General features: G+C 38.7%; 1 protein-coding gene across 5 annotated transcripts in view; it reads right to left on the bottom strand.

The window, feature by feature from the left end:
• Positions 1 to 27,269, bottom strand: part of TBL1X (transducin beta like 1 X-linked) — a 196,404-nt gene that overhangs the window by 30,521 nt on the left and 138,614 nt on the right. For all 5 annotated transcript variants that reach the window (XM_054078594.1, XM_054078604.1, XM_054078624.1 and 2 more), the window contains 3 exons: positions 24,836 to 24,943; positions 7,272 to 7,417; positions 3,818 to 4,067 (listed from right to left, as the gene is read on the bottom strand). In XM_054078594.1, coding sequence (XP_053934569.1) covers positions 3,818 to 4,067; positions 7,272 to 7,417; positions 24,836 to 24,893 — 454 coding nt within the window. In that variant the 5' untranslated portion in view covers positions 24,894 to 24,943. The remainder of the gene's footprint in view (positions 1 to 3,817; positions 4,068 to 7,271; positions 7,418 to 24,835; positions 24,944 to 27,269) is intronic.

Genomic DNA, 27,269 nt, shown 5'->3' with positions numbered 1-27,269 from the left:
ATACCTGCAGGATCATATTCTATTGTCTTCCAGTAATGATTTTGACACCACAGTTTTGATGGTCCAGGAGAAAAGAGAGGGAAAGATAAGGAGTCTCTCAGAAATTGTTCGCAAATGTTCATATTTTATGTGTTTTCTTCTTGTTTTCATTCGTATCATTGATCACATAGAGGACTCAAGTGTTAACACAAACCGTTTTCTAAAGGCCAGAGGATGCTTGGTGAAGTCTATGCTATATTCTTCTAATTTTCTTCCTCAAATGTGTTAAAAATCCTCAACTAATTGTAAATTAAAAGTCATATTCCCCAAACTATTATGATTAGTTTTTTTTTTTTTTAAATATAATTCTAACATACCAGTAAGTAATTTTTCTCCAAATTAAAAAGGACATATTTTTAAGATCTTACCAATGCTAACCCTGTCTGTTTTCAGGAACCATGTTTTTTCACTGAAATCTTTGACAGGCCTGTCACTGAAGTTGTTCTTTACAGCTGTATTTATAATAAGGGGACTGGGCTCAGCATTTTTTCCAGAGATTCATTTTTCTTAAACCCAAGCCAATCCTTGCAAATATAATGAAACAAATGACACTAAAAATATTGGAGCTGGAAAACAATCCAAACTTTGGCTCCATTTCAACAAGCCAGTTTTTACTTTTCTTACTAATTTTTTAAGTAACTCCAAGCTGAAAACATTACCCAGGAAGCAGCAATAGAAGGCAGTAATTTCATTTATTTAGTATTTAAATCTGCCTTCAAACTGTTGCTATTGTTAGATTTATTTTCCGTCTCTCCTTTTCTTAAACCAAATCATCCAGTCATATTATATTAAGTATGACACATACAAAAATATATCATATTATATCAAACACATTAACACTTTTTTGGAAGATTTATAGTGTCGTGGAGAACTCCATGTCAGAATAAATGCAAACTTAATCAAAGACATCTCTTTTATCCATCCTGCCTTTTTATGACTGGCTGATATATGGGCAACTTCCACGTTATGAATAAGTACTAGCACAGTTACCAAAACCATTCCTATTTACGTCAGTTCTGTGGAATCCAACAACAGAGAAAAAGGTCTGGAAAGTTTCTCATCTCTTTTGTATCAGCAGTCTTCTCTACCCAGAAGGTCTCCCAGCTTTCACCTTACCCATCCTATGTCCTATCCTAAACTTCTGTCCTACCCATCCTAAACCTTTCATCCTTATCTAAGCTCTTGCTGGATCTTGCATCTTAGTCTGTCCTAGACTAAGCAGACTCTCCGAACACAGTGCTAAGGGAAAACGTAAGGCTGGATATACAGTTTGCCCTGCATAAGCTATGAAAGGAAAGGGTATGACCCTTCTGTTCTTTCATTAACGTAACTGTGTTTTTCTAACTTTACCACAAGAGAGGGAAATGTAATTGTTAACAGTGTCAATCAGACTCATGCGGTAAATTGGCAGCTAGATCTGTTAGTCTTTATTTCTAGTGGTTTCCGATAATTAATGAGGCAGATATCTTGGAGCTTATTTAAGCAGATTCTGTTCCAGGGTAAGAATGCCAGTTCTGCAGCTCTATGTGCATCTCCCATGTATAATCTTCATCTATGGTTCTGCTACATCACCTTGCTGAAACCTTCTGAATGCCTCAGCCAGAATGCTTATAGTCCTCCCAAGGTAAGGGAGTCACATAGATCAGAGAGTTGGCTGTCTCTGGATTTCTCAGCAGCTTCTCTCCAAAGCCTCTTTCTGAAACTGCAGACCTCTCCTCTTCACCCAGGATGACCAACTGGCACAATAGCAGCTAATAACAACACATGACAGCTGGCCAGCCACTTCTCGAGGACGTTCTGTTTTTCCACTGTTCAGTTAACTTGTCTTCTTGGTTGACTGCTTAGCCACAGTAATGCTTTGAAATTTGCTGTCTGGTGGAGTTCTTGGTTAACTCATATCCTACCTCTGCAAAATTTTATCAGACAACACAGCACCATGTTCTTGCATCCTGCTCCAGACAGAGCTATTGGATGATATTAAGTCATACAGGACTTTTCCTCCTCAGCCAAGAAAGGTTTGAGACTCTTCGTGAAAATCCTTCCATTAAAAAACGCTATAAGAATTATTATCCTTTAATAATAAAATGGCAGATCTGAGAAATCAAGGCATAGAGCATGGTCATACATCTGAACTGATCTGCAAGGCTTTCCTTTTATTAACACAATAGTATGTGTGTTTCTTTGGATCAGAAGGAAGTTAGTCTGAGCAATTCTGTATCAGCGATGAACCAATAATTACTTTTCTATCTTAAGAATTTGTGGGTTTGGTCCTGAGACAGGACGACATTCCCCTAAAATTTTCATAAATCAGCTGAATGAAAGTGTCAACTAACAAAATGTCAGCGTTTGCTACATTTGAAAGTGCTTTCATTCCTGTTTGCACCCCTTCTCATATGAAATCAATTCAATTTCAAAACAAAGGGTCAGTTGGAATTAAAACATAAGCAATCTATAGACTAAAACCAGATTAATATTTTAATTTTTTTCAGAACTTATTTACAATTGCTTTCTCAAATTAAAAATATAATTTAACTTATTGAAGTTTTATTGGGGGAAACTATCCCGTCTAACCAGCATTCTCTGAAGTAAAACCTAGTTGAAAAGCATTTTTCTCACTGACCCACAGAGGAACCTACTGAGATCAAAGAGAAGATGGAGACTGATAAGGCATCTGCACTGCAGAACAAATAAAATCTGTTGCACAACTACAATCCTGACCTGTTGTTTGACTAAGCCAAAGAGCTGTTAGGGCTTCCTACAAAACCTGCCATGCATGTTCCTCTAGCATTACCTTGGAAGGTAATCAGACATTAAGGTCTTGTTTCAGAAATTAGCCAGTGCCCTAACATGGCTTGCACACTGAAACCAGAATCGTTAATCATATCTACCTCACAGCGTAAGCCCAGTCATCAAGATCTAGTTACACAAGCAGGTATGTCCACTCCTTGTTTTATATGTCTGACTTTAGATATCTAAAATATAAGCACAGCCTCCTGTCATCACCAATAAATAAAGGTGAATTCAGAGCTCTTGAGAACTGACTGTTCCCACAGACTCAGAAAGTCTTGGGAAGGCAGGACTTTCACTTAATATAGCTGCAGTGGACTATATGACAAAACATATGCTACTAAATAAAAGAGTGAGGAACTTTTTCCTCTGTGACTTCAAGACAGACTGTCTGGACAGCTGTCTACCGGGAATGGTCCTCGGCACATGCGACCCTCTATCCTGTGCTTTGTCATGCTGTACAAGAATGGATAGCTGGTATAGGCCAAACTGTGCCAAGGGCCATGCCAAGGCTATGGATAATCATAGGTTAGTTAGTACTCAAGGCTATGCTCTGGCAATGCTTCATTTACACAGACCCTAGGTCCCAGTCTCTCAACCTATATCCCTTGTAGCCAGGCCAAAATTACTAACTGTGGCTAGAACTTGTCCCAGCTTTTATAGAACATCCAAAAGCACCTATAAAGCTGTTAATATGATTGAAGTCTGGGTAGCCTGCTCCAAGGAGAGCATACAGCTCCACTTCTTGACGCTGTCTTCAACTTGCAATTCTGACAATACCTAAAGCTTTTGGATTCTGACACCAGTAAAACACAGCACTGTGATGTGAAATGTGATTTTACTCACCAGCCTTTCTAGAAATACTTCAACTCCCCTTCCCCCGAAATGATTTCCCTGAGTTCTATCATCTTGCAGACACCAACCGAGTACAGGAATACTACTGAAACTCAAATTGCCCAGTAGTGCCAAGTAACTGCAAGGGTCAGCTTACTTATTGCATGTGCCCCATTCTCCTCTCCATTCACAGTGGCTTCTCCGTTCTTTGGTGTGTTCTGCTGGGAAACAGCAGTCGTCGTTGCTCCTGCCGTTGCTGCTGTTGCTGCTGCTGCTGCCGCTGCACTGGCTTGTTGCTGAGCTAGTTTCTCTCTGAATGCTTGCTGCCGGGTCTGTACAACATCAGGCATCACCGCGTCTATCAGAGACAGTGATTCTATTGGCCTGCCGTCAAATACTGTACCATCCTGCAGGAAAAATGAACAGAAGTGAAACTGCAAGTTTAGGATTGTCATCATTGAGGTTGGCAAAGAGGTAATGATATTAAGAAACAAAACTAGGTTGTGTGAAGATACTTCATTTTGACCTAACCAACAGTGCCACATTATGACAGACCATCCCTCTCTCAGATCTACGATAGTGGTACTTGTGTTCCACTTAGAAATCCATTTGGTAAGTCATTTATTGGAATTCTACAGAAAATCTTTACAGATTCAAAAAAATTACGCTGCAGGGAAAAAAAAATCCATGTTTTCATTTTATATTTGGAAAAAAAGAGAGTCATGGTTGAAGCCATAACAAAGGCAAACAGACTTTGGTTCAACTGTTTGTCTTCCTGTGCTTGTAGAGGCATAGGAATGGAAGCAGTTGATGAATAATCATTCTCAATCAAAACAAGATGCATGTACAAATTCAGTGGTTTCTTACATGGCATTCATCAGCCCGGCACCATCAGCTGTAGCCAGTTGTACAGGACTGTTTTACCATTATTTATCCTTTACTCCGCTAGTTTTATTCATAATAGTTATGACTTTCATTTTTATTTCTGTAAATTAGGCTTCAGATTTAAGAAACAACTGAGTTAACCTTTAAGGGCTGTTTTTTTAAGATTTAATATCAGATCAACAACTGCTACATTTAATCAGCTTTCCTTCACTTTCACTTTCCTACTACCTTAAATAGAAGAAAAAGGTTTTAGCAGCCTCTGTAAAGTGCCATTTTACTGATCTTCTGCATACTCCCTTTAATTCTTTGAAATAATCAAGACCCAAGACTAAAACATTTGTGTTTGAGGAGTAACAGATAAGATTAGGATATGGTTAGATGAAGTAGCTGGGAAACAATGTAACATATATACATAACAATACATAAAAAAGACAAACAGCCGACTAGTATGTTCCTGTTGGACTATTCATCAAATTACTCCTTACAATTACAACATTAAGATAATACATATTTGTTTCCTCGTGGGAAAGAAAAAGGAGGAAAGAGTCATTAGAGAAGAAAAAATATATGCTCTGTTTCTCCTCAACATTTTTTATGTAAATGTCTCTACTGACATTTATTTGAATCCTGGCTCAAGTCCTTGCTACACAATGAAAAAAATGTTTGCCAATGGGTTTTGGCATCTTACATTTTTAACTTTAAAACTGCTCCCTGGACTACTTCCATGACCACTCTTTCACAGATCACAAACAATACTTTAATTTTATACACATTAGTTGATAGGCTCATTGATTACTTGCTGCTTTTAAGTAATATGCACACCTAGAAAGACACATACATAACCGTTATTGGTGTACAGATGTTGGAAAGAATAGCCTTTGCTCTATGTACTTGAAAAGAATCAAACCCCACCGAGAGCAACATACATCTTAATGGTGACAACATGCATATTTTCTGATTATTCTCCCAGCTGAGGCCAATTCTGAAGCTGGATGCGCAGGAGCGGACCCCTATGGCTGCCATACAACCTGCTCTGGTAGGTGCTGTTCATGGCTGAAAGTTTCTAACTGTAGATCTAATTTCAGGCACAGCGCAAAACGTTAAGTAGCAGCAAATTGGGACAGATTCCTAACACTGGTTTGTTATTGCAACTGTATAAAAGTGCAGCTTGGCATGAATGTCAAATGTCATTGCCCCAATTAAAAAATAAAACATAATACAACTCTTAAACATAGTATTGAGTCATAAAATGAAAACCAGACAGAATGTTTGTGTTAAAAACAAATGAGTTTCCAAACTACCCATTGCAAACAACACAACCTTCTCTCTGTTTCATATTCCTTTGTTCTCACTCATGCTGTTCACATGCTACATTCAGCTACAGAGTAAAAAGCAATAGCTTTTTATGCATTAATATTTATTACAGACCTCTGTCGATTACAAATATCTATGGTAAATACTTTGTAATGGAGTACTTGCGTATCTGTCATGCTTCATTCACTCCCTCTCGAAGCATCATGCCTTTAAGGTTGGCAGGGCAAAAATGCTGGCTCTTCCCACATCCCTTCTTTGTTTTCTCTGGCAGTTCAAGGAGAACAGAGACACTTTTGTGGCTGTTCATACAATCCCCACAGACAACCAGTGCCGCAGACAGGGTCAGAATTTGCACTCAACCGTTCTGCCACGTACATGAGAGAACAATACCTGGTCTTACATGATCTAAGCCAGAGTCACTGAAATGAGAGACGATCTCTCCAGCGATCTCCATGGATTTTTGACCAGGCTTGCAAGCAGTACTGCCTGCTAGCAGGTGTCAGGGAATGAAGTTTTAACCTACACCAAAGGCTTTTCCTGCCAAATTCTGCTGTGACCTTGAAAACGCAAGAAAAACTTTCAAACACAGATACATTTTCTTGTCTGCTGCAAGAGTCTGCGCACATCAGATTTGATGACCTAGGTAGTGGAAACACCATAAAATCCTTTTAAGCAGTGAAAAGAAGACTTCAATGCCACAGCTAAAAATTGAAACACATTTCTAGCTCAGAGCTTTTCAGCTCTCTCCTGGTTTTGGCTGGTTAGAGTTAATTTTCTTCCCAGTGGCTGCCGTGTTTTAGAGTTACGATGAGAAGAATGTTGATAATAGCAACAATCAAAGACTTCTTCAGTCTTTTTCATGCTCTGCTGGTGAGCAGGTGAACAAGAAGCTGGGAGGGAGCATAACCAGGCAGCTGACCCAAGCTGGCCAAGGAGATACTCCACACAATACAACGTCATGCTCTCTGTATATAAATGGGAAGTCAGCTAGGGGCCAGAGTTCAGTGTTCGGGGACTGTTGCTCAGGGATGGACTGGGCATTGGTCACTGGGTGGTGAGCAATTGTACTTCATCATCATCATCATCATCATCATCATCATCATCATCATTATTATTTTCCCCCTCCCTTTTGCTGCCCTACTGAACTGCTTTTATCTCAACCCAGGAGTTTTACTTTTTCCACTCTCCTCTCCGTTCCTGTGGAGGGGCACGCAGGGAGGTAAGAAAGCAGCTGCATGGTGCTTAGTTGCTGTCCGGGGTTAATTCCTGACAAGCTCTCTGCTGGTGGGAGAGACAAAGTGAAACCAGAACAAAAGAAATCTGATGGTTTTCATCTCTAGGCTGTTAGAACTCATCGTTTCACCAGTGCAGTCATAGGTATGAGTGGAGCTGGTGGTGGCAGGGGTACTTACTTCATTGATGCTGATCTCGGCCTCCACATATTGGAGTCCCTTCTGGAGGATGGAGATGAGTGCGGCAGGTGGCACTAGTGTTCCGTTGATGTTGGACTGGCTGATGTGGCTCTCAATACCGAAGGTGAAGGCCGAGTGGGAGAAACCTGAGAGCAAGAAAAGGAAGCCATGACACGAAATCTAAATGCACCAGCCAGATACACCTTCATGGTCTAAAAACAATTCTGTTCCGAGACCTGAGAGACGCTGCCACGTAAGCAGAAGGACACGGGCTGGCTGCATGGAGCCAGGGAGGTAAACCAAAGCCATCCTGACTACCCCGCAATGCTGCTGCCCATCCCCCTTCCCTGCACACTGCACACATAGGGGAGGCTGTACAGAAATGGAAATGCACGCAGAGGAAAATAACCAGAAAACTGCAATAACCGAAAACAAACCCAAACACATAAAAAATAGGAATTGCCACCAAGGGCAACCCCAACTAAAAAACAAAGTGCCTCAAATCGCCATTTTCCCTTGCTGCATTTCAGTACTGGTGTTTGCAGAAGCTAAATATTTAAACCTCTATCAGCACACAAGTTGTATAAAATCAAGGAATAGATGCAGCTGACACAGGGGAGCCATTCACTTCTACCAGGGAAGAGATTTCAAATCCTCTGCTCATTTATTGCTGAGCACAATATGATGTGCAGAGCATTGCCATTAAAATGTGAAAAAACAGAAAGGCCGCTCCTGTGAACCTGTATGTTGAAAGTGAACAGTAATAGGAAAAGTAATTATTTGGGATCTGACAAAGAGCAGACAACCAGCCAGTACAGCAGACTGTCCTTTAACCTGAAATCTTTCTCTCTTCCCTGTTTCATTTTTGTTACTGTCCTAGACACAAGGGGTAACGAAGGTGATGGCACTGAAAATTAAAGAATTTTGCTGGACACATTTTAAAGAAAGAGCTGTGCCTTAAACGCTGTCTGAGGCTGCTGAAAACTGTTGCTGGGTATGAAGACGAGTGCTGCAGAGCGACTGTACATAGCGGCATATGCGGGAGGGGGATGGGGGAACAGGATGTAGATATAACTGTAGGAACCCATTTGTCACCACACTGTCTCCAGAGCATTAATCTAACATTAAAAGCCTTGGGGAAACCACCCATGCGCTATCTCAAACAGGAAGAGCCCTTGCAGTCTCCACCGACTAGGCAAGAAAGAAGAAAAAAAAAAAAAAAGAAGAAAAAGAAAGCAGCTCTCAAATGAAAATACTTCCGTTAAATATAGCTGTGCCTCTTCCCCTTGTCAACAGTAGTTTCATTTATAGTTTTGTCCGTTAAGGGATTTCCCCTATATCACTGTAATGTCCAATTGTGTGTGGGCTGGAGGACAGGATTTTGGGCTCGCTCCACAGCAATGCTTTCTCTCTCCCACTCAAATTGTTTTCAAGATCCTTTTTGCAGCTAGCTCAATTATGATTGTAGATAGATAGCAAAAACAAGCTGAGAAGCAGAATGCCTCCCACGTTTGTAACCGAGGTATGTATTTCTCTGTGATTCTCTCCCCCTACACACTTTATTTTGCCACTGTTTGTCTCCTCCTGATAACAGCCTCTGTCCTATCCTCTCCTAACTCTAGCTTCCCTTCATGGCACTGCCTCAGTTTTGAGGGATACTTGAGACGCTTTGGATACTTTTTAGGAAGTGGAAGGTCCACTTATGAGCTGAAGTACATACGATTACAAGGCATGAAAATAAAGCACAGGAAAAAAATGCCTGAAAAAGTACAGTATCATTTATTTAATCACTGATTCAATTCTTATCCTGTATTGCTCTTTATGTCCTGGTCTAGTTTATGATCTGCTGGACCTCCTGCTGCATCCAAAATAGACTTCAAAATTTGCAGAGCAGTGTTTTCCCCTTGTTATTAGTTTTGTAGGACAAATTACTGGGTACCACAATGAGAAAGGAATCAAGCATTGAGCCTACACAGTCTGTATCTCAGAGAAATAGGGCTTAATCACTGAACACTAAAATCTCAATGTATATATAAATACATGGCATGCAATAAACCAGAATTAGAGAATCAGATCCCAGTTAATTTCTATTTGTGTGTATTTAAATTAATCAACAACAATAAAAATAACAATACCTCTTCTTTAGGAAGATTGGACTTTTAAATGCATGATGGATAAACAGGCAAATGTACTTAAGAATGGACAAGGATGAGATAATTAAGCTGTTGTCCAGAAGCACCGTGGTTGACTGCTAAAAAAGCCAGCACCTAGTTTGTGTGTCAACATCTCAAGAAATCACGGTCTCTGATTCAAGCAGAAAGTAGATTGCATAAAAACAGCAACCAACAAACATCGATAGAAGATGCAAAAAAAAAAAAAAGCAGAAAATCATTACTGTGGATCTACAGAAGGCTTAATTTTAACTGTGACTTCGTACCTGTTATTATTGCATTTGGTATCTTTCAGACTTTTCAGTTGGCTGCTGGCATATTTCAAGCTCCATCTTTGCCAGCAGACAGATGATTGTGGCATGCAGCTAACCAAGCTCTTTACCCAGTACTGAGTCACCACATCACCAAAGAGCAATACATCGCACCTGGCTGCAGGTTATTTTGCTGTTTCTCTCAATGCTAAGGAACTATTACCAAAGCATCTGTTAGATAAGGAAACACAAAACTTGTGGCTACACTATCACTGAAGAGCAATCTCGCTCACACACCTCCAGCAGCTGTAACAAACTTTCCTAAAAACTTATCCAATAAGATCCAAATACTGAAAATCTGTGGAGCAAAACAGCTTAAGTGGGTGCTGCTGGACACTGTTACTAACTTCGCTTGGAAAAATCCTCCCATACACTTGTATTTAAAAGAAAGACAGACACAACAGAAGCAATTCAATCTGCCCACCAACTGACAGCTAATTACCTCCTGATTTCTGGTACTACCGTAGCATTTTTATAAGGCTCATATGAAAGCAGACTGGTTTTAAAATAACACACACAGTTAATAAAATCCTGAATGAAGCTGCACCCCTGTCAGGTTTCTGATAAGGCTGAAGAATCATTTGAGCTTTGCTTTTATAGTTACCAGATGTCATCAGTTCTCTTTAGGGCTCTGCATGTGAGTACACTGAATCATATAGGAACGTTGCAGCTCCACAGTCCAGTCTTACAGAAAGATTATTTATATTAAACAAAAGCAAGGTATTTTTAATGTTAGCTTGTGTTACAAGTGTTAATTTGGCCCTACATGTAAGTTCATGAAACCACACTGGAGAATGTAAAACCAAGACGTGACCACCCTCCTCTTCCTCCAGTGACTGTGCAGGCTGCCAAGGCAGTTGGGGAGTGACAGCAAAGACAGAAGGTGCTCTGCAAGTGAGGATCTGAAGAAAGGATGTGGTAGGGATGACATTAGAATAGATCCAAACTCAAAACGCTGTAGTAGCAGAGAAATGAAAGAAAGTTGCTAATTTGTGTCCATATGCATTTCCCACAAGTTCTGTCATTTCGGTGACCATAATAATCACTCAATAAAACAATAAGTTATATTCAGATGGCACCAATAAATGAAATCTTAATGCAGTAAACCCTTTGAAGACACATGCTAGAGGGAAGAGAGCACGGCTACACACTGAATCAGTTTTGTATAAGGCAACTCGACAGTCATGGGGGCCATGACACAATAAGCGCCCTAAATGGCATCTTTCAGCAGACTTGAGAGAATGGTTTCCATTTTTTTTCTACTGTAAAAAGACGCAAAAAACCATAAACTATCAAACTATGTGCACTCTGTAAATACATTATCATACATGAAAAAAATATGAACTGCGTAGAACTTGGTATTATCATCTTAAAGGAAGGTGAATCACTTGTGGAATTGTAGGTCTTGCAAGATTTTACAGAAGCATAAAAGAATAGAGGAAATAATGAAGACAGAAAAAATTACTTACATGACACCCCTCCAAACCCCAAAACTGTTATGCAAGTGGTTTTGACTCTAAAACTGAATGAAATTCCTCATTGAGAGATTCCTTCACTTTTTTTGTAATAACAGTGGTAACAGGTCTTGGTTCTGTGCTGTATCTTTTCCCACACCGAGGTGTCTGTATATATTCTCAGTGGTACATACACAGCCATTTGGGAATTCTTGCCCTAGGCACTGCCAAAAAATGCATATGTAGGGCTGTGTTTTGCAAAACTTCACTGATAGATTTTGCTGTAACTGCAAAAATGGAGATGATGGAGATTTTTTCCCTTGCCTGCTCCTTTTTCAGTTAAAAATGGCTTCCCCGTAAAAGAAGATGTGTCATCTATCATCAAATGACTAGGTTTTATTTAATGAACATAATGCTGTTCTTTGTGTGCTTGTTTGATCAACTACAGCAGAAATGCCTCTCAAACATAGGTGAAGGAAAGGGCACTGGGCAGCCATGCAGCCAGTGGAATGCCTTGTCTTCTCCAGAGATCTGTCTCACCTCTCCTGGGAGTGAAAGACTCTTCCTTTTAGGCACACAACTGGGGTGCTGCTGAGTATTCCCCGTGCTAGCTCATCTGGCAATCACAGATCCAGCTAACTGACATTCCCTAAGTGCTCCTTTCATTTTCCGATCCCTTTAGCACTATAAAAAGCAGTCATGTTTAAATTGCAATCTCAAATCGTAACTCCTACAGTACCTACTGCTGCGTTTGTACAGGTGAAGGGAATAATGACAAAGAGGGTCTGTGGAAGCAACGACTTCTGAAGCGTTTCAGTCTTTGCTGGTTACTCAGGAGTTGCCTCAGAGATGCCCTGATTAGCAACAGTTAAGCGATCTATTGAGTAGTTTTCTTTTTTGTGAAATAATTGGACCTAGTTTTCCCCAGTAAATTCAACTAGTACACTGCCCAAATAATTTTTTATAAAACAGATGCCTCTAAGTTATTTGCAAATTATTCAGTTTAATTATTTATACTATATCATTCTTCAGTGAATCATTTGTTACTGTAGAATGAAATAGGGAATAAAGGATTACGAACATCAAACTGCTGCTCACACACAACTTGGGCACCTCTATGATGAACAGTCTCTATCCCAACACTGAGTACAAGTAACAAGTCATTTCCACAAATCTTCATGTAACTAATGCCCAGTGTGGCCCTCTGCCGTGGAAGATAGTGAGATTTCATAGGGACTTCTGTGTCATTTCCTTTAATAATTTTTCCTATTTCTTTAACTCAAGTAGTCCAATTCAAGTTTTCAAATCCAGGGATCTTAGGTTCAATTCCCGGAAATCACTAGAATAGCAATGTGAGTATCTCAATAGAAAGAGAGAGGAGAAAAAAAATGAGGGGGCATAAACTGTCTGACAATCCCTTCTTCTTTTGTAACAATTTAACCATCTCCAAGTGGAAATAAATAACATCTCCTATTTTGTTGATTTCTGTGACATTGTGTTGTGCTTCTTTCTGGAAATTCCCAATCCTATCTCTTCCAATCCTCATCTCTGAGGTAATGTGCTGTTCTCTTTGAAACTATTTGGCAAGTAGAGGATACAGAAATGAGCAAGGTTACACAAATAATTAAAACTTCGGGCTTGGTAGAGCCAGTCTGCAACCGCTATAATTGGATCCACTGGCAATCAGGAGTTTTCTGCCTGCTTGAGTACCTGTTTTCTTAAGGTAGTATTGCACCTAGCATTACAGCTGACACTTTGACCACCGTGGAATTCATGCAAGGATGGAAGGCATGTAAGAGCTGACTAGAGCTATCTCGGCTGCAGGGGGAAAAAGATGGTTGCGTCAAGGTGAAGGAAAGTCATCTTTATGACCATAAATGGTTACACGGGCAAAAATCTCTGGAAATTTAGACACATGAAGTAGAAACATTCCACAGCATAATGAGTCAAAAGAAAATCACAAGCAGGAGGAAAAGATGTCCCCACACTATCTCATTGGCTGCTTTACGATGTTACCAAACCCAAGTAACTCCACTACTGGGCACACAGCTGCTTGCCCAAGAAACCAGACGCAAACAGTGGAAAAACATCTTCCCTAGTGTGACGTCTGGGTCTTGGGAGTGCCCCCTAATCAGGAAGGTTAGAAGGGAAGAGTGATGCAATGTGGAGATCTGAAATAAATTAGAGCCCCACCACTACAGTTTAAAGAAATTCCACTAACGGAACAGCAAAAGAGGACCATTAAAATAATTTCCTCCAAGTACTAATGAAGTACAAACAGCACAGTTAACACTAGGTTAAGACTTCTGCAGGTGTAGATTTACCACTGTAGAGAAGCAAGGGATACGTATCACTGAGGGAGTACTTGAATGCAAGTTCTGGCTGCAAAACCAGAAGCAAACAGTTTAACTGAGAGCAACTGCATTTTCTTAAAGCTCGGCCTAACACATGCTAATCTAGTTTCCTGAGGTAAATGATACAATTTCTTGCCCATTGCTCAAGAGAACACAATGATGTTCTTCACTGTACTTGACTGCACCTGCCATTTTAGAGCTTAGAATTTCCCCGCGTATACGATCCACTGAGTGAAAACTGAGATTATAACATGGATCCCTATCCTTGCTTCTCCTTACGTTTCTGTCTAAATGTAATTACATTTCCATAAAAATATGGTCATAAAACCCTAGTGTACAGACGCAGAGGTTTCACAAAATGGACACTTGCTTCTCCAAAATATGTTTGGTTGCAGTTAATAAGAGCCTGGTGCCTCAAGCCACTGATAAGATTCTACAAACAGTTAAAAAAAATAGGTGGGAAAAAATCCTACACTGCATCTTGTTTATTATTCACAGCAGACTGAGATTCTTCTTCTCGCTGAGCTTTTTCTTTCTCGGTAATACATCTTAGAGTGCCTCTCTGCTTTTGGCAGCGTCTGCTTATTTTTTAAGACTTACCTTCGCAATTACATAAAGGGCTTAACAAGGACACACATTAGCAATTTAAAATAGAGAACTGCAGTTGAAATATATTTTTAGAAAAATCAGCTGAACAACAGGGCTCGCACATTTGTTTCAAGATTAGGATTGCTGAACGATTAAAATTATTTCCAGAACCCTGGGAAATGTGTCCTGTATTACAAGCTCTTTCACAGTCCCTGGGAAATATAAAGAAAGGATCCCTAGCTGTGGCTCGTGTCAGTTGCCAAAATTATAGTGTGCCTGGTTACCCAAAGTTTTGTAGAAGCAATTATTCGCTAATATTAAACGTTACACCCTTTTTTTTCTTGGATATCTGACCTCTTCACATTCTGCCAAGAATTCAGAGTAAATGTCTGCTACCCAAAATTATTTTATTATGTGCCAAAGAATTTTTTGGCAGTTTTTTTTCTTTCTTTTTTTTTTTTAATGCAGGAAAATATGTTGGAAAAGATTAATACAACTTGGAAATGATCTTTTGATGAGTAGTACTTGGCACTCACTGTTTAAGCCTTTCTGAGGGCTGCAAATTAACAAAAAGAGAAATATAATACAGACAGAAAACAGAATATGAGCAATCGAAAGAGGAACTTAAAAAAATCTTTTGAAAACAAGGTCTGAAATAATCCCCCTTTTCACTCACTGTGCGTAAATTAGACTGACAATTGCAAATAAATGTCAACACAGATCTAGCAATTTAATGCATCTATGGGCAAGGTTTGAAATAACTTACAAAGGCCACAACAAGAAAAAAAACACCTTTACCTTCTAAAATAATGGGATTTCTGTTATCTTTTAGCCCTGTCCATGGAAGCAAACATCCAAAGAGATGTGCAGTATTTTAAGGATCTCGTTATACAAGATAATTTCACAGTCATATACACTTCATGGGCTTATTTTCTATAAGCCACGTTCCTCTATCAGTTCTAATATACACCTATAAGTAGTAGCAAATAGGACACCTCAGCTGACACTCAGGGCACATTCAGGAACTTCAGCACCAAGATAGGTTCTGCTGCTGGTTGAGTCTTAATACAGCTTACGCCGGTGAGGTGTGAGGAGAGGTGATTTGTAACTGCCACAGCGTGGAGGCACAAAGTCCCCAGTGTGCAGGCTATTAGCACAACCTGCAAAGCTGCAAGACGCAGCTTCTTTCTCTGGGCCTGGAGAACCATAAGGAATAGCAATAAATTGACAAATGTGCAGCACTTTTACTAGCAAAACCATCTTGACCTACAGATACCTGCCTTCCACCCAACATCCGGTTTTCTTAATACACATATAATATTGCAATATTTATGCCAGCTTTAAAAAATAGGACATGAAATGATCAGAACCAAAATCGGTGCTATGAAATAAATTTGGAAAGGTGTAGTAGTTTGTGTTTGTGTAGTTTAAAAATTACCATATTTGCTCTGCATCTGAGATCCAACACTGTATAGCAACTTTCAGGCTGAAGAAAAAATTAAAATAGCTGACTTTGGAAAACTGTGAAGAGATCTAGAAGGAAATACCAAGCAAGCAGTGTTTTGCAAATGGCATAAGAACAAGATACTCAGTGTATTTTTTTTCCTTCATGGGAACTCAGAAAATTCTGCACCAATTATTGTTTTTCTTACAAGGCATTTATATTCTTGTTGCTATACAACTCAAGTAAAAGACACAGAGAAAGAAGTTTGCAAATGGACTTCTGGAACTGCACAACACAACACTTGAAACTACTGTTTATACATATGTATATACAGGTGATATTTGGTCAGAAAACTCTTAAGTCTCTGCATATAAACACACATAAAAATAGCCCTCACACAGCTCATTACATTCTTTTGAAAATGTAACTACAGCAAAGTATGACAACCCCCCCACTTTTATAGCTGTAAAAATTATTTTCCTCTCCACTGTACAATCTGGATTTTGGGAAGCTGACCATCAAGTACTGATAGTATGTATTCACTGCTCTATGAAAAAAGTGCACAGTGTAGTTTTGATTCACACATTGTTTCACATGATAAAGAGATGCCGTTGGCTTAGAAACTAATTTGCTTATCTTTAAAGGAAGCTGGGGAAAGTATTTACCTTTAACCTACCTGCTTCATCCTTCCCAAGATCTATAGCTTTGATAAGTTTTAAAAAGGTGGGTTTGGAACTACGGCCCAATAAATCTTCTTGTCTTCTAATGCTGTCTTTGATTTTTTAAAATGTACTTAGCATTTACAAAGAGAATAAATAATTACTAGCAGAGAAAGAAACTGTGCATGATAATACAGTTCTTATTTGAGAAATGGATTTATCTTTTCAGGAGTTGTCTACCCTCCAACTATGAAGGATAATTTCAAATTCAGAACCAGCCTCACTGTTTCTGGAATCATACAGTCACCTCTCCTCTAGTTTAAAAGAAATGCAGAAAGCAGGGGAGAGGGGAAAAAAGCAGCGGTTTATTAGCTCTTCTTATAAACCCTTTTGAGAGTTCACACTATTTCAATATATACATCTTATGCTGGAAGGAGTTATCTATTATATTTCATTATATGCAGTGTATATATATAGTTACAGATGGTTTATCATTACATAGGAATGTTGGTGCACTCTTACCCAAGAATCACTATAACACATACTCTACTCCTAGAACAACACTGTGTCTTTTATTTATCTCAAATAATTCATGAATAGTCACAAATGTTGGTTCTATATCCAAATTGAAGTAAATCCGAGATCTGGATCATCAGCTTGAGTAATTTTATTTTAATTGAGTAGGCTGGCCCTGAAGAGGATAAGGAATCATATAAATAGGGCTGCATGCCCACGAGTCAGATGCTGAACCATGAGAATTAAAGATACAGTTTGTATTGCTCCAAAGTCTCATCATTGTGCAGCTGAAAGAGTGAAAGAATCCCTGCCTTTAGTCTTAACACCAGTTCCTGAATAATAGAGTAAGCACCTTGTTCATACTGCATTCATGCATCCATATTCATAATAGAAGAAGAACGTTAAATATTGTCCCAGCACACCTGTAATAGTCTAATACCTCAGAATACTTCGATATATTTTAGAACTATAGCCTTTCAACATCTGCTGCGAGGTACTGTACATAGTATTCCCTTTCAAACAGGAAAACTAAGGCACAAAAACTTTAAGGATAGGTTTAAACACCCAGTTTTCCCATATTTCCTTAAAAAAAAAAAAAAAAAAGCTGTTTCATTTACTCAGTAACACCTGCTCAGAACCCAGTTACACTAGCATAAAAGAACCTGTGCAAAGAGAAGCTAAACAAATGCACAAGTATCTTCACATCAGCACAGCTAAGTGTGGTCTATGAACTACATTTACTCTCTACAGAGCCAGAGGTAACACACACATGTAGATACAAATAATGCAGCCATAGATTGTTACTGAAACAATAGTAAAATGTGTGTTTTATCTTTGGCTGGCAGAATGTCATTTCATGGAGGTGTTTTTCCCTCAGCAAACAAAAGATCTCCATCCTTACTATTAGCATGGCATAACATAGCTATGTATGGAGCTTCAAGAGTATTCCAGTGACTGTCGTGTTTAACAGCACCTTCATATACATGAACTATAGAAGATCTTTGAGGGTCTTATCTTATCTTATCCATATGCATAAACACCTCACCGGGATGCAAAGAGGACGAAGCCTGGCTCTTCTCAGTGGTGCCCAGTCAAAGGACAAAAGGCAATGGGCACAAACTGAAACAAACATGAAATACCATTGAAACAAATAAACCACTTTTTTACTGTGAGAGTGACCAAATAATGGAATGGGCTGCCCAGGGAGACTGTGGACTCCATCCTTGGGAGATGTTCAAAACCTGACTAAGCACAGCCCTGAGCAACCTGCTGCAGCTGACTCTGCTGTGAGCAGGGGAGTTGGACTAGATGATGTCCAAAGGTTCCTCCGAACTCGAACTACCCTCCGATTCTGCCATCTCCTGACCTACCATCCAGTCTGAACTCTCGTATGATCCTAATGAGTCAAATCGGAAGAAAACACAAAAAAGGCAAATGAAAAATCATTATCCATTGACTCTAGTACACACTATTGGTTTTACTGTCACATTGGACATATGCCTTTATTGACCAAGAGATTCATTCTTCTAATGAATTATTCTTCAAGGTATAGCTTTTAATAATTTAAACAAAATCCATGCACAATACGTTTCCCTTCCACCTAGCAGCAGCCTTCCTACGCAAAGGAAGCATTTAGCTTTGAAACAAATTTAGCTGACCTATATATGACAATATTTTATGCTATCCTTAATCTGAATTATTTTCAACATGCACTTTTCTCATCTATGACTCAGGAACTCTGTGCCATACACAGCTGTTCAAAATACTCTAAATGTACCTCACATGCAGAGAAAGTATCGACCCCAGAGAAAAATTACTGAGGCTTATGTAAGTAAAGACTGTTGCATAAGGCACAAATTCAAAAGAACAGAATATTGATCTTCAGTCATTCCCTATTGCCTGAGAACTTACCCAAGCAAATTGCGATATTTACATTTTGTATAAAATTTTTGTTAAAAAAGAGAACGAGTCATAAAGAGGATATTTTCCTACAAATTTCGTTGCTTCCTTTTCAAAAAACTGTAAATGGCATTAAAACAAATTGTCATTTAGTACTATTCCAAGTATAGTATCTAGTTGTAACGTCACAACGATGAAATCCCAGAAGCTTCAGAACATCCATATTTTGGATTCTCTGAACATTTCCAAAGGCAGAATACAGTAAGATGCCCTGTGTGTGGTTAACAGAAAAGCCCGTGTTTGTACATCCCTGAGTCTACAAGTGATTTTGTACTGTGATTCACAGAAACACTTCGTGCTCTGCGTGCCCTTGAGCCTATGCTTAAAACCTGAGAGAAAATCTTATCCTTCAGGAAAACAAGAAAAATTAGTCAACCATGAACCAAACAGACCAACATGCTGCCATCATCCTGAATCTACAGGAGGAAAACAACTACATTATTACCCGCCTTAATATTCATGGTTGGAAAGAAAACAAATGCTAATTTATAGCTAAATTAGACAATGCTAAAGTATAATGGTAAATTGTCCCAAGTCAGCAGCTAAAAATTTCACTGACATCTTTTTAGAAAAAGAATCCAGCCAGTGTTTTTATTGCTTTGGACATGGTACAGATTGTACACTGAGGAATAGTTTATCAAGTATATGTCATAAAACATGGAAAAATTTAAACCAAACAGTAAAGTATGATAAAAAATGGAAATTGTTACACAACCTTAAGTCTAACAAGTCATTGCCAGACATCTACTACAATAAATACCCTGCTAGAGAGCACTATAAGCCACAGACAGCTGGGGAGCTGATTTTCAGATACAGATTCTATACCGCAACATGCATGTAAGTGCTAGAAAAGGCACACAATTAAATGAATCATGGTATCAACAGTACCAAATCTGAAAATGCTTTAATGAGTGAACCGACATGTTGGACTGGGTAGGGAAGGTAATTTATTGTAGCATTTGGACCTATGATAGGATTTGTCACTCACAACAGATAACAACACATTTTAGATTAAAACATATGCAAGAGATTTGATTTCCCTTGGTTTTGCCATCCCCCTCCTCATCTCTTTTCAATTTTCCTTGGAATCCTTATTACTCCCATTGCATCGCACACTCTGACCTTCCTTCCATAAAACAAATAATTATCTGTTTCTCTTTTGGGCAGACAAAGTAGAATGGGAAACCTCTATATTCTGAATTATATATGTTTTTTTAGAAACACAGTTCTTCACTCTGAAGAAAGCCAAAAGAAGGACTATGTCAGCATGAAGATGGCTGGTAGCAAACGTAAACTACTCAGGACTTTGAAGAGGTGTAAAGCTGCATCAACATAATTTGGATGTCAGAACTGTGCTGCCTTCTATATACACCACAGGAGTATTTTGTTGTGCTCCTATCTCCATACTGGTGAGCAAAACCAAGCAAACTGACATTACAGAACCTGGCGTTTGGATGGGAAGAAACAATCTTAAACTGAAATTAAACAGTTTCTTTATAGCTCAAGAAGGAAGGCATTCATGGTCCTACAGTGGATGTGACAACATCTAGGCACATAGGTGGTAGAATTCCTATGCCATCTGCTCATGGAGCCTAAACCTAATCTATCACAGAACCATAAAATAATCTGTGTTGGAAGGGACCTTTAAAGGTCATCTAGTCCAAGCCTCACCCTACAACCAGTATAGACATTTTCAACTAGATCAGGTTGCTCAGAGCCCATCCAACCTGACCTTGAATGTTGCCTATGGAGGGGGCAACTTACTCTAGTGCTTCACCACCCTCACTGTAAAAAAACCCATTTCTTATATCTAGTCTAAATGTACCCTCTTTTAGTTTAAGACCATTACCCCTTGTCCTACCACAACAGGCCCCACTAAAAAATTTGCCCCCATTTTTCTTATAGGTGTCCTTTAAGTACTGAAAGGCCAGAACAAGATCTCCTTGGAGCCTTCTTTTCTCCAAGCTGAACTTTCTCAGCCCCAACTTTCTCAGCCTTTCTTCACAGGAGAACTGTTCCAGCTCATTGTTAATTTTGAAATGATGCCTGATTGCTTTGTTTTTTCTGGGCACAGGTAATCCCTGAGACAGTCACCTATGTGAAGAGGCAATTATTAATTTACTTATTCCAATACAGCTAAGCAATTAGAGCACAAGTAGTCCAAATCCTGTCTTGTCCTGGATGGATCTGACTGCACTGCCCCTGTACTAGGCATCCCCTCCAGCCATGCTTCTCCAGCAGCAGACAGCTCAAAGCAGTCTCCCTGGCTGCATTTTTTCTATTAAACCATATGATCAGCCAGTATAACTTATTCAGAGCCACAACTTACCACTTCATTCCATCTGCAAATATACTCGACAATCATTTTATATTTTCTTCCAGGTAACTAATAAAGCTATTGAGCAGTATTATGCCAAGAACAGATTCCTATGAGTTCCCACTAGAAGCAACCTCTGAGATGAATATTCCCCAACATTAATCACTTTTCAAGATGATTCTGTTAGCCAGTTTTTAATTAATTTGCTAACCCTGGATTACACTGATTTTACACGCTGTTGTTTTGTCCCTGACCACAGTGACAACAAGACTAAGAAAATGTCATAAAGTAGTCGAAGTGTATTATTGTCAGCACAGTTATCTTTGTCAACTTCATTTGTGATCCTGGAAAAAGCAGTATCAAGTTTGTTTGACAAGATCTATTATCCATAAGGACTTGCTGGCTGGCATTAGACATGCTGTCATCTCTCCATTTTTTGTTGGAGGTACGTAGTTTCAACATTGCAATGATTTTACTTGACCTATAGTTACCTGGATCATCCTGTTTAACCTTTAAAAATTCTGGCACAACATTTGCTTTTTCCAGTTCACTGGAAATTCCCTTGGTATGCCAAGATTTGTTAAAAAGCAACAATAACTGTTCAGACAGTTCAAGTCTATTAATACTCTCCTGTGCAAGTTTTCGAGTCTGACAGAGAATTAAAGGGAAATACAATTAACGAATTTCACTTCTAACTTCAATTTTAGAAGAGCTGAACTTCTACTAGAATGACACACCAGCATTTTCATAATGAAGTGTAAAATACCTAGCAGTATCTTTGCTATAATGTTTCAAATAATCTCAAGCGCTTCTGTGTCTGCAGCTGCAAAACACTCCAAATGTAACAGGGACAGCTTGTCATATGTATTTCCTTTTGTAGTTTCTCTCTTATTCCCATCACTTATCTACATTTTATGGGAAAGCCCATAAGTTTTACAGGATAAGATTAAAGGAAAAAAACCTGAACTTTTGTACAATCTTGTAATCAACCTTTATGGCTGTGTTTGATATAATTTTTAGAAGCTTTGGGTTCAGCTAATGTTAATAAATGATCAATGTAATAAAGTTGCTTTTGTCAAACTTCTTAAATTGCAGGGGTTTGAACTTAAACTATGTTTAAACGCTAGCCCTCTAAATTTGGTATACATTATTTCTGAAGTTATTTATTAAACATCTTTCATGTACTGTCGCATCTTCCTGCGTTTATACTAGCAGGTGGGAAGACAAAATGACAGTATGAAAGAAGATTCAAGCTAAAGGTAAGAAGCTTTTTAAATAGGTTAGTGGATTCATCATCGGTCACAGCTCTTATTCACTGAATGGAAATAGTAGCAAACTGTCAGGTTTGGTACTAAATCATACCTAGCATCTAGATTCCCAAATGCCCAGTTTGAAGCATATTTGAATATTTCTTCAAATATTTAACCTCAACTTCTACCCTCTTACATGGGTAAAATACAGCAGAACAGCGGAAATACAATGTTTTTGTGAATGCCTTTAGTGTGGATTAAGTAAGAAAACACATTTGACCTTCTACATAAGAAGGTAAAAGCAGTGCAACTTGCAATCAATATGAGAATTTGCACGTGAAGTTTGCCCTAAAATGGCAAAAGTGATTGTTTGCTTGGGGGAGATCAGCTACCTAGAAGAACTTTTTCCTGACATTTGGCTGATAATATTATTCGTGACTGACATTGTAAAGCCTCTTTCTGAATCACTACACAACATTAACCTACCCACTGGTCTAGCAAGAGCAATAAAGAAGGTTTTTTTTCTTTTTTCACATCAGGAAAAGTTACTATATTAATACACGGTTATGTGGACTCTCCTTCAATACAAATATAACAACAAACAATCCAGTTTCAGTATTCTTAGGCTTTGATAATGTCCATCCACGCACTGCTCATGTTCACAAGCCATTTCACAAGTGTGGCACTCTATAGTTTATTTTTAAAAGTAAACTTTGTCTGGATAAATTTTAGTTTTGTTAGGTCCTATCTTTCTTTCATCTGATTGTGTGCCAGATCTAGATTATTTTCTTATAAGCTCTTTTATTAGAGAGAAGAATACAATGTGAGAAACAGCTACTAACAAAGGCCACAACCAGATGCTCAAAAAACTGTTTTAATAGACCAAACCATAAAAAAGTATTATAAACCTTCTCAATTTCAGTGGAGATGCTTTGCATAGGGATTTGGTTTTCTGGAATTGAAATAGTCTTGGAAGCATAAGAAACAAATCAAAATAACATACCTATTGAATGCTAGTTATCATGACCAACAGAAGCTGTCTAACTCAGTATCTGCTGCCGGCTGGGTATCAGTTCCCTGTCCAAGACATCTTGCAAGACCAGAGGGCTTATTGTAGAGTTGGCTTCAAGTCTTCTTGCACTTTTTTTCACAGAATTTTTGTTTGTTTGTTTCACCATATGAAATACCAAATAGGGCCAGTACCAAGTAAACTGGTAACCTGTCTATAAATCTTTTGTCCGTGTTTCTCATCTTTGCTATCCTCTCTGCACTAACAGAACATTTTCCATGAGTAAAGAAAATTTCTACTTCTTGCAGTCAAAGAGTGGAATCATAGAATCACTAGGTTGGAAAGGACCCACTGGGTCATCGAGTCCAACCATTCCTAACACTACCTAAACCATCCACCCGTCCCTTAAACACCTCCAGGGAAGGTGACTCAACCACATCCCTGGGCAGCCTATTCCAGTGCCCAATGACCCTTTCCATTAAAAATTTTTTCCTAATGTCAAGCCTGAATCTCCCCTGGCAGAGCTTGAGGCCATTCCCCCTTGTCCTGCCCCCTGTCACATGGGAGAAGAGGCCAGCTCCCTCCTCTCCCCTAACACTCCAACGACTTTCAGGTAGTTGTAGAGAGCAATAAGGTCTCCCCTCAGCCTTCTCTTCTCCAGGCTAAACAACCAGAGCTCTCTCAGCCGCTCCTCGTAAGACCTGTTCTCCAGCCCCCTCACCAGCTTCATTGCTCTTCTCTGGACACGTTCCAGAGCCTCAACATCCTTCTTGTGGTGAGGGGCCCAGAACTGAACACAGTACTCAAGGTACGGTCTCACCAGTGCCGAGTACAGAGGGAGAATAACCTCCCTGGACCTGCTGGTCACATCAAGACTGAAAATCAAAAAAACACCCTAAATTGAAGTTTCAATTTCAATTTTATTTTTTTTTAAAGGAAAGATGAAGCTTTCTTTCTAAAAGGAAAAGCCCTGTTAAGTCATTATTTCTGATACGAAAACAGATAGAGGTGGAAGTGACACTAAGACAAAGCCACACTGACACGTGGGCAGCTCAGTTTACATACATGATTACTCTAATGACGTTCTAAAACATCCGAAGCTTGCACCCAATTTTCCATTCACAGTAAATATAAAACTATTTTAGACAATCCCTCTTTACTTAATAAGTACCTGACAGAACTATTTCAAGTAGCTAAGAAAAAAGACACAAACCCCATGTGTTTTGTGCCTATACTGCCAAAAAACTACTTTGGCTGAGACGACATAATTCTACAAGAACATTTGTTAACATAATGCTATTTATTTCCTTGTTTTGCCTAACTGCAATGTTTACCTTGTACCTGCGTATGTTTGCACTTTTAGTATGTTCAAGACTGTGATTTCAAAGAAACACGGGTTTGTGCAAGAAATATTCAGTCTGAGTTTATCAGTCTGAAGTACTCAACAACATTCCTGAAGTAGCACAATGTAAAAAGTCTATTTTCTCATTTCATCTATGACCTAAAGGCATGAGGAAAGACAGGAAATTTACCCGATTCCTGGAGATAGCGATACACCAAGAAATTCACTTCGTCACTGGTTATGCTCATCTTAGCCCAACCTCAATATGATGAGGTTTACGAGAAGTGTGATCCACGCTCTGTTCAAAAGGAAAGAGAAGAAGAGATTTTGTTTTATCTTGATTTATTATAAAATTTGTTATCAAAATAGAGGAAGGCGTTGCTAATATATTTAAAGATCTCATATAGTTATTAGAGCTGTTACGTCCCAATATGAGGCAATACTGTGAATCAAGCACTCAAGCTGTACTGTACCTTTTATTACAGTTAAAGAGCAGTATTTAACAGATATGAGACAGTCAGAGGGAGCTTTTGCAAATGTCTACTCTTTCACTCCAGGGGCTTTACAACAGGTTATTCAGGCACTCCTTTTTACTGTGTGAGCATTTGCTTTTTAGCACTTCTAGCAATTGCAGTCACATAGAACACACCAAATCATAACATTTTTGCAGCCCCAAATTTATATTCTACCTTTCTGTCTGGTAGTTCACCCACTGAAAAGAGATTATTTCCTTACAAAACCATGTTATACACTGAACTTACGAAAAGTTCCCATAAAACAGAAATAAATATAAATTTAAGATGATATTACTAATTTTAATACTGGGGGGAGAGGGAAGATACAATGCCATATACCTTGTGCCAACAAGGAATACAAATATCCTGGCACTATTTAAAGTTATAATGTTATAATGTCACCACTGATTAATGATGAGCAAGAATTCAAACTTCAATTATTCACTTAAGTAATCATAACCTTTAGGATGACAGTTTTACATTACTGTTTTGGGCATATACTTTGATAATAAAAACATTGGTTTTAAATGATAAATTTGTTTTGAACATTTTCCATTAAATCTTGATGATTCATTTCTCTTCGGGAATCTGACTTAAGTAGTTTGGTTTTAAAAGTACTTTTCAGACATAAACTTTGCAGCTTTGTCAGCCACACCATACCTATAACTAATCATGTAAAGATCTGGATGCAGAAGCACACATTACGCTCTTGTTGCATATTACAAATGAAAGACTGTAGGCGTGTGCCGTTTGTTTCAATTTCCTGTATGTCTCTTCTTGGCAAGCAGAAAGGTCTTTGTTCATCGAAAACCTCTTCAGTAATTCCTGTTGCCTAAAGCAGCGCCTGCTACTGCAGGCAATGCTGATCGACTACAAGTTTCCCCTGCCGATGATTTAAACCAGCAGGTCACTCATGACTGTAACAGATGTCTCTGCATATTTATGGAAATGGAAGTCTTTCGAACCCTGGTAAGCCTTTTATTCTCCTGAGCTGCTATATTTCATCAATGGCTTGGATGTGGGTTTTCTGTAAGAAATTATAGCTTGCTAATTTGGGAGACATTTTCTGCAAGTATTCCAGTTTTTGTTATTACAGTTTGCACTCCATGGAAAACAAGAAACAAAATATTGAAAATTGCGCAGTTTCAGTGAGGAAAATACCATTCGCTTTGGAAAAGATGATCATTTTCTGCTAAGATTCTGGATGAGGACAACATCAGCTGTATCCAACATCCAGTTCTGTCACTCATACCGCATACTGCCCTGCAAAGTTGTTTGGTCTCATTTTCCCTCAATCCTTCACCAGTAAAACAGGCTCAAATTTCTCTGCTCCAGGATCAGGAGATTGGAAGGCATATGGGATTTAGTTACCAAAGCTGGCGACTGCAGGCAGTGAATGCACCACTTCCAGTATAACTTTATACATACTTCATTCATATAAACAGACTTGTTCCTGAATAATTAATAAACCCCTGTGACCCTTTTTACACAATCATCACCATACAGTGAAAAACCAGACAGATATTTAAGTCAATGGTTAAGACCATTTTCATCTTTGTCTGAGTACTTAAAATAAATCCATATTGCTGCTACAGCCATGATAACAATAAAGCAAGAAGCTTTGATAGCTGTGGGTTTAAAAAAACACCCAACGTAACACTTCTAAAAGCATTTTAAAAATAGCAGTTTCAGTATTTGGTGGTAGGAAAGTTGGTAAGGATGAAACCTCTTACAAAAATTCAGTTTCAGCAATGACGTACTTTGTGGTAAAATGAACTTTATTAAAAAGAAAAAATCAAGAAACTACAGATGCTGTTTCTGGATGCATCCAGCTAATTTAAGACAACAACATGATATTTCCCACATACAGAGAATTGCTTTGGGAAAGCGAAGGGATAGGAAGAGTGTCGGGTTTTGTTTGTTTTTGTAAAGACGGCTTTTCTTAAATTAATTAAAACCGGAGAAAATCAGCCTGACTGCAAAATAAGTAGTATGACAGCCCCAGAAAAACCTCCACAGCAGCTACCTTTGTATCAGAATTGCATGCATTGCAATCCATGGCTGGATTTACAATGCACTTTCCCTGAAGTCAGTCAACAGGAATTACTT

This window comes from Cuculus canorus, chromosome 1 (genome assembly GCF_017976375.1).
Source record: "Cuculus canorus isolate bCucCan1 chromosome 1, bCucCan1.pri, whole genome shotgun sequence".
NCBI lineage: Eukaryota > Metazoa > Chordata > Aves > Cuculiformes > Cuculidae > Cuculus > Cuculus canorus.
The sequence above is the reverse complement of the archived record's forward strand: the minus strand, read 5'-3'. Positions and strand labels throughout refer to the sequence as shown.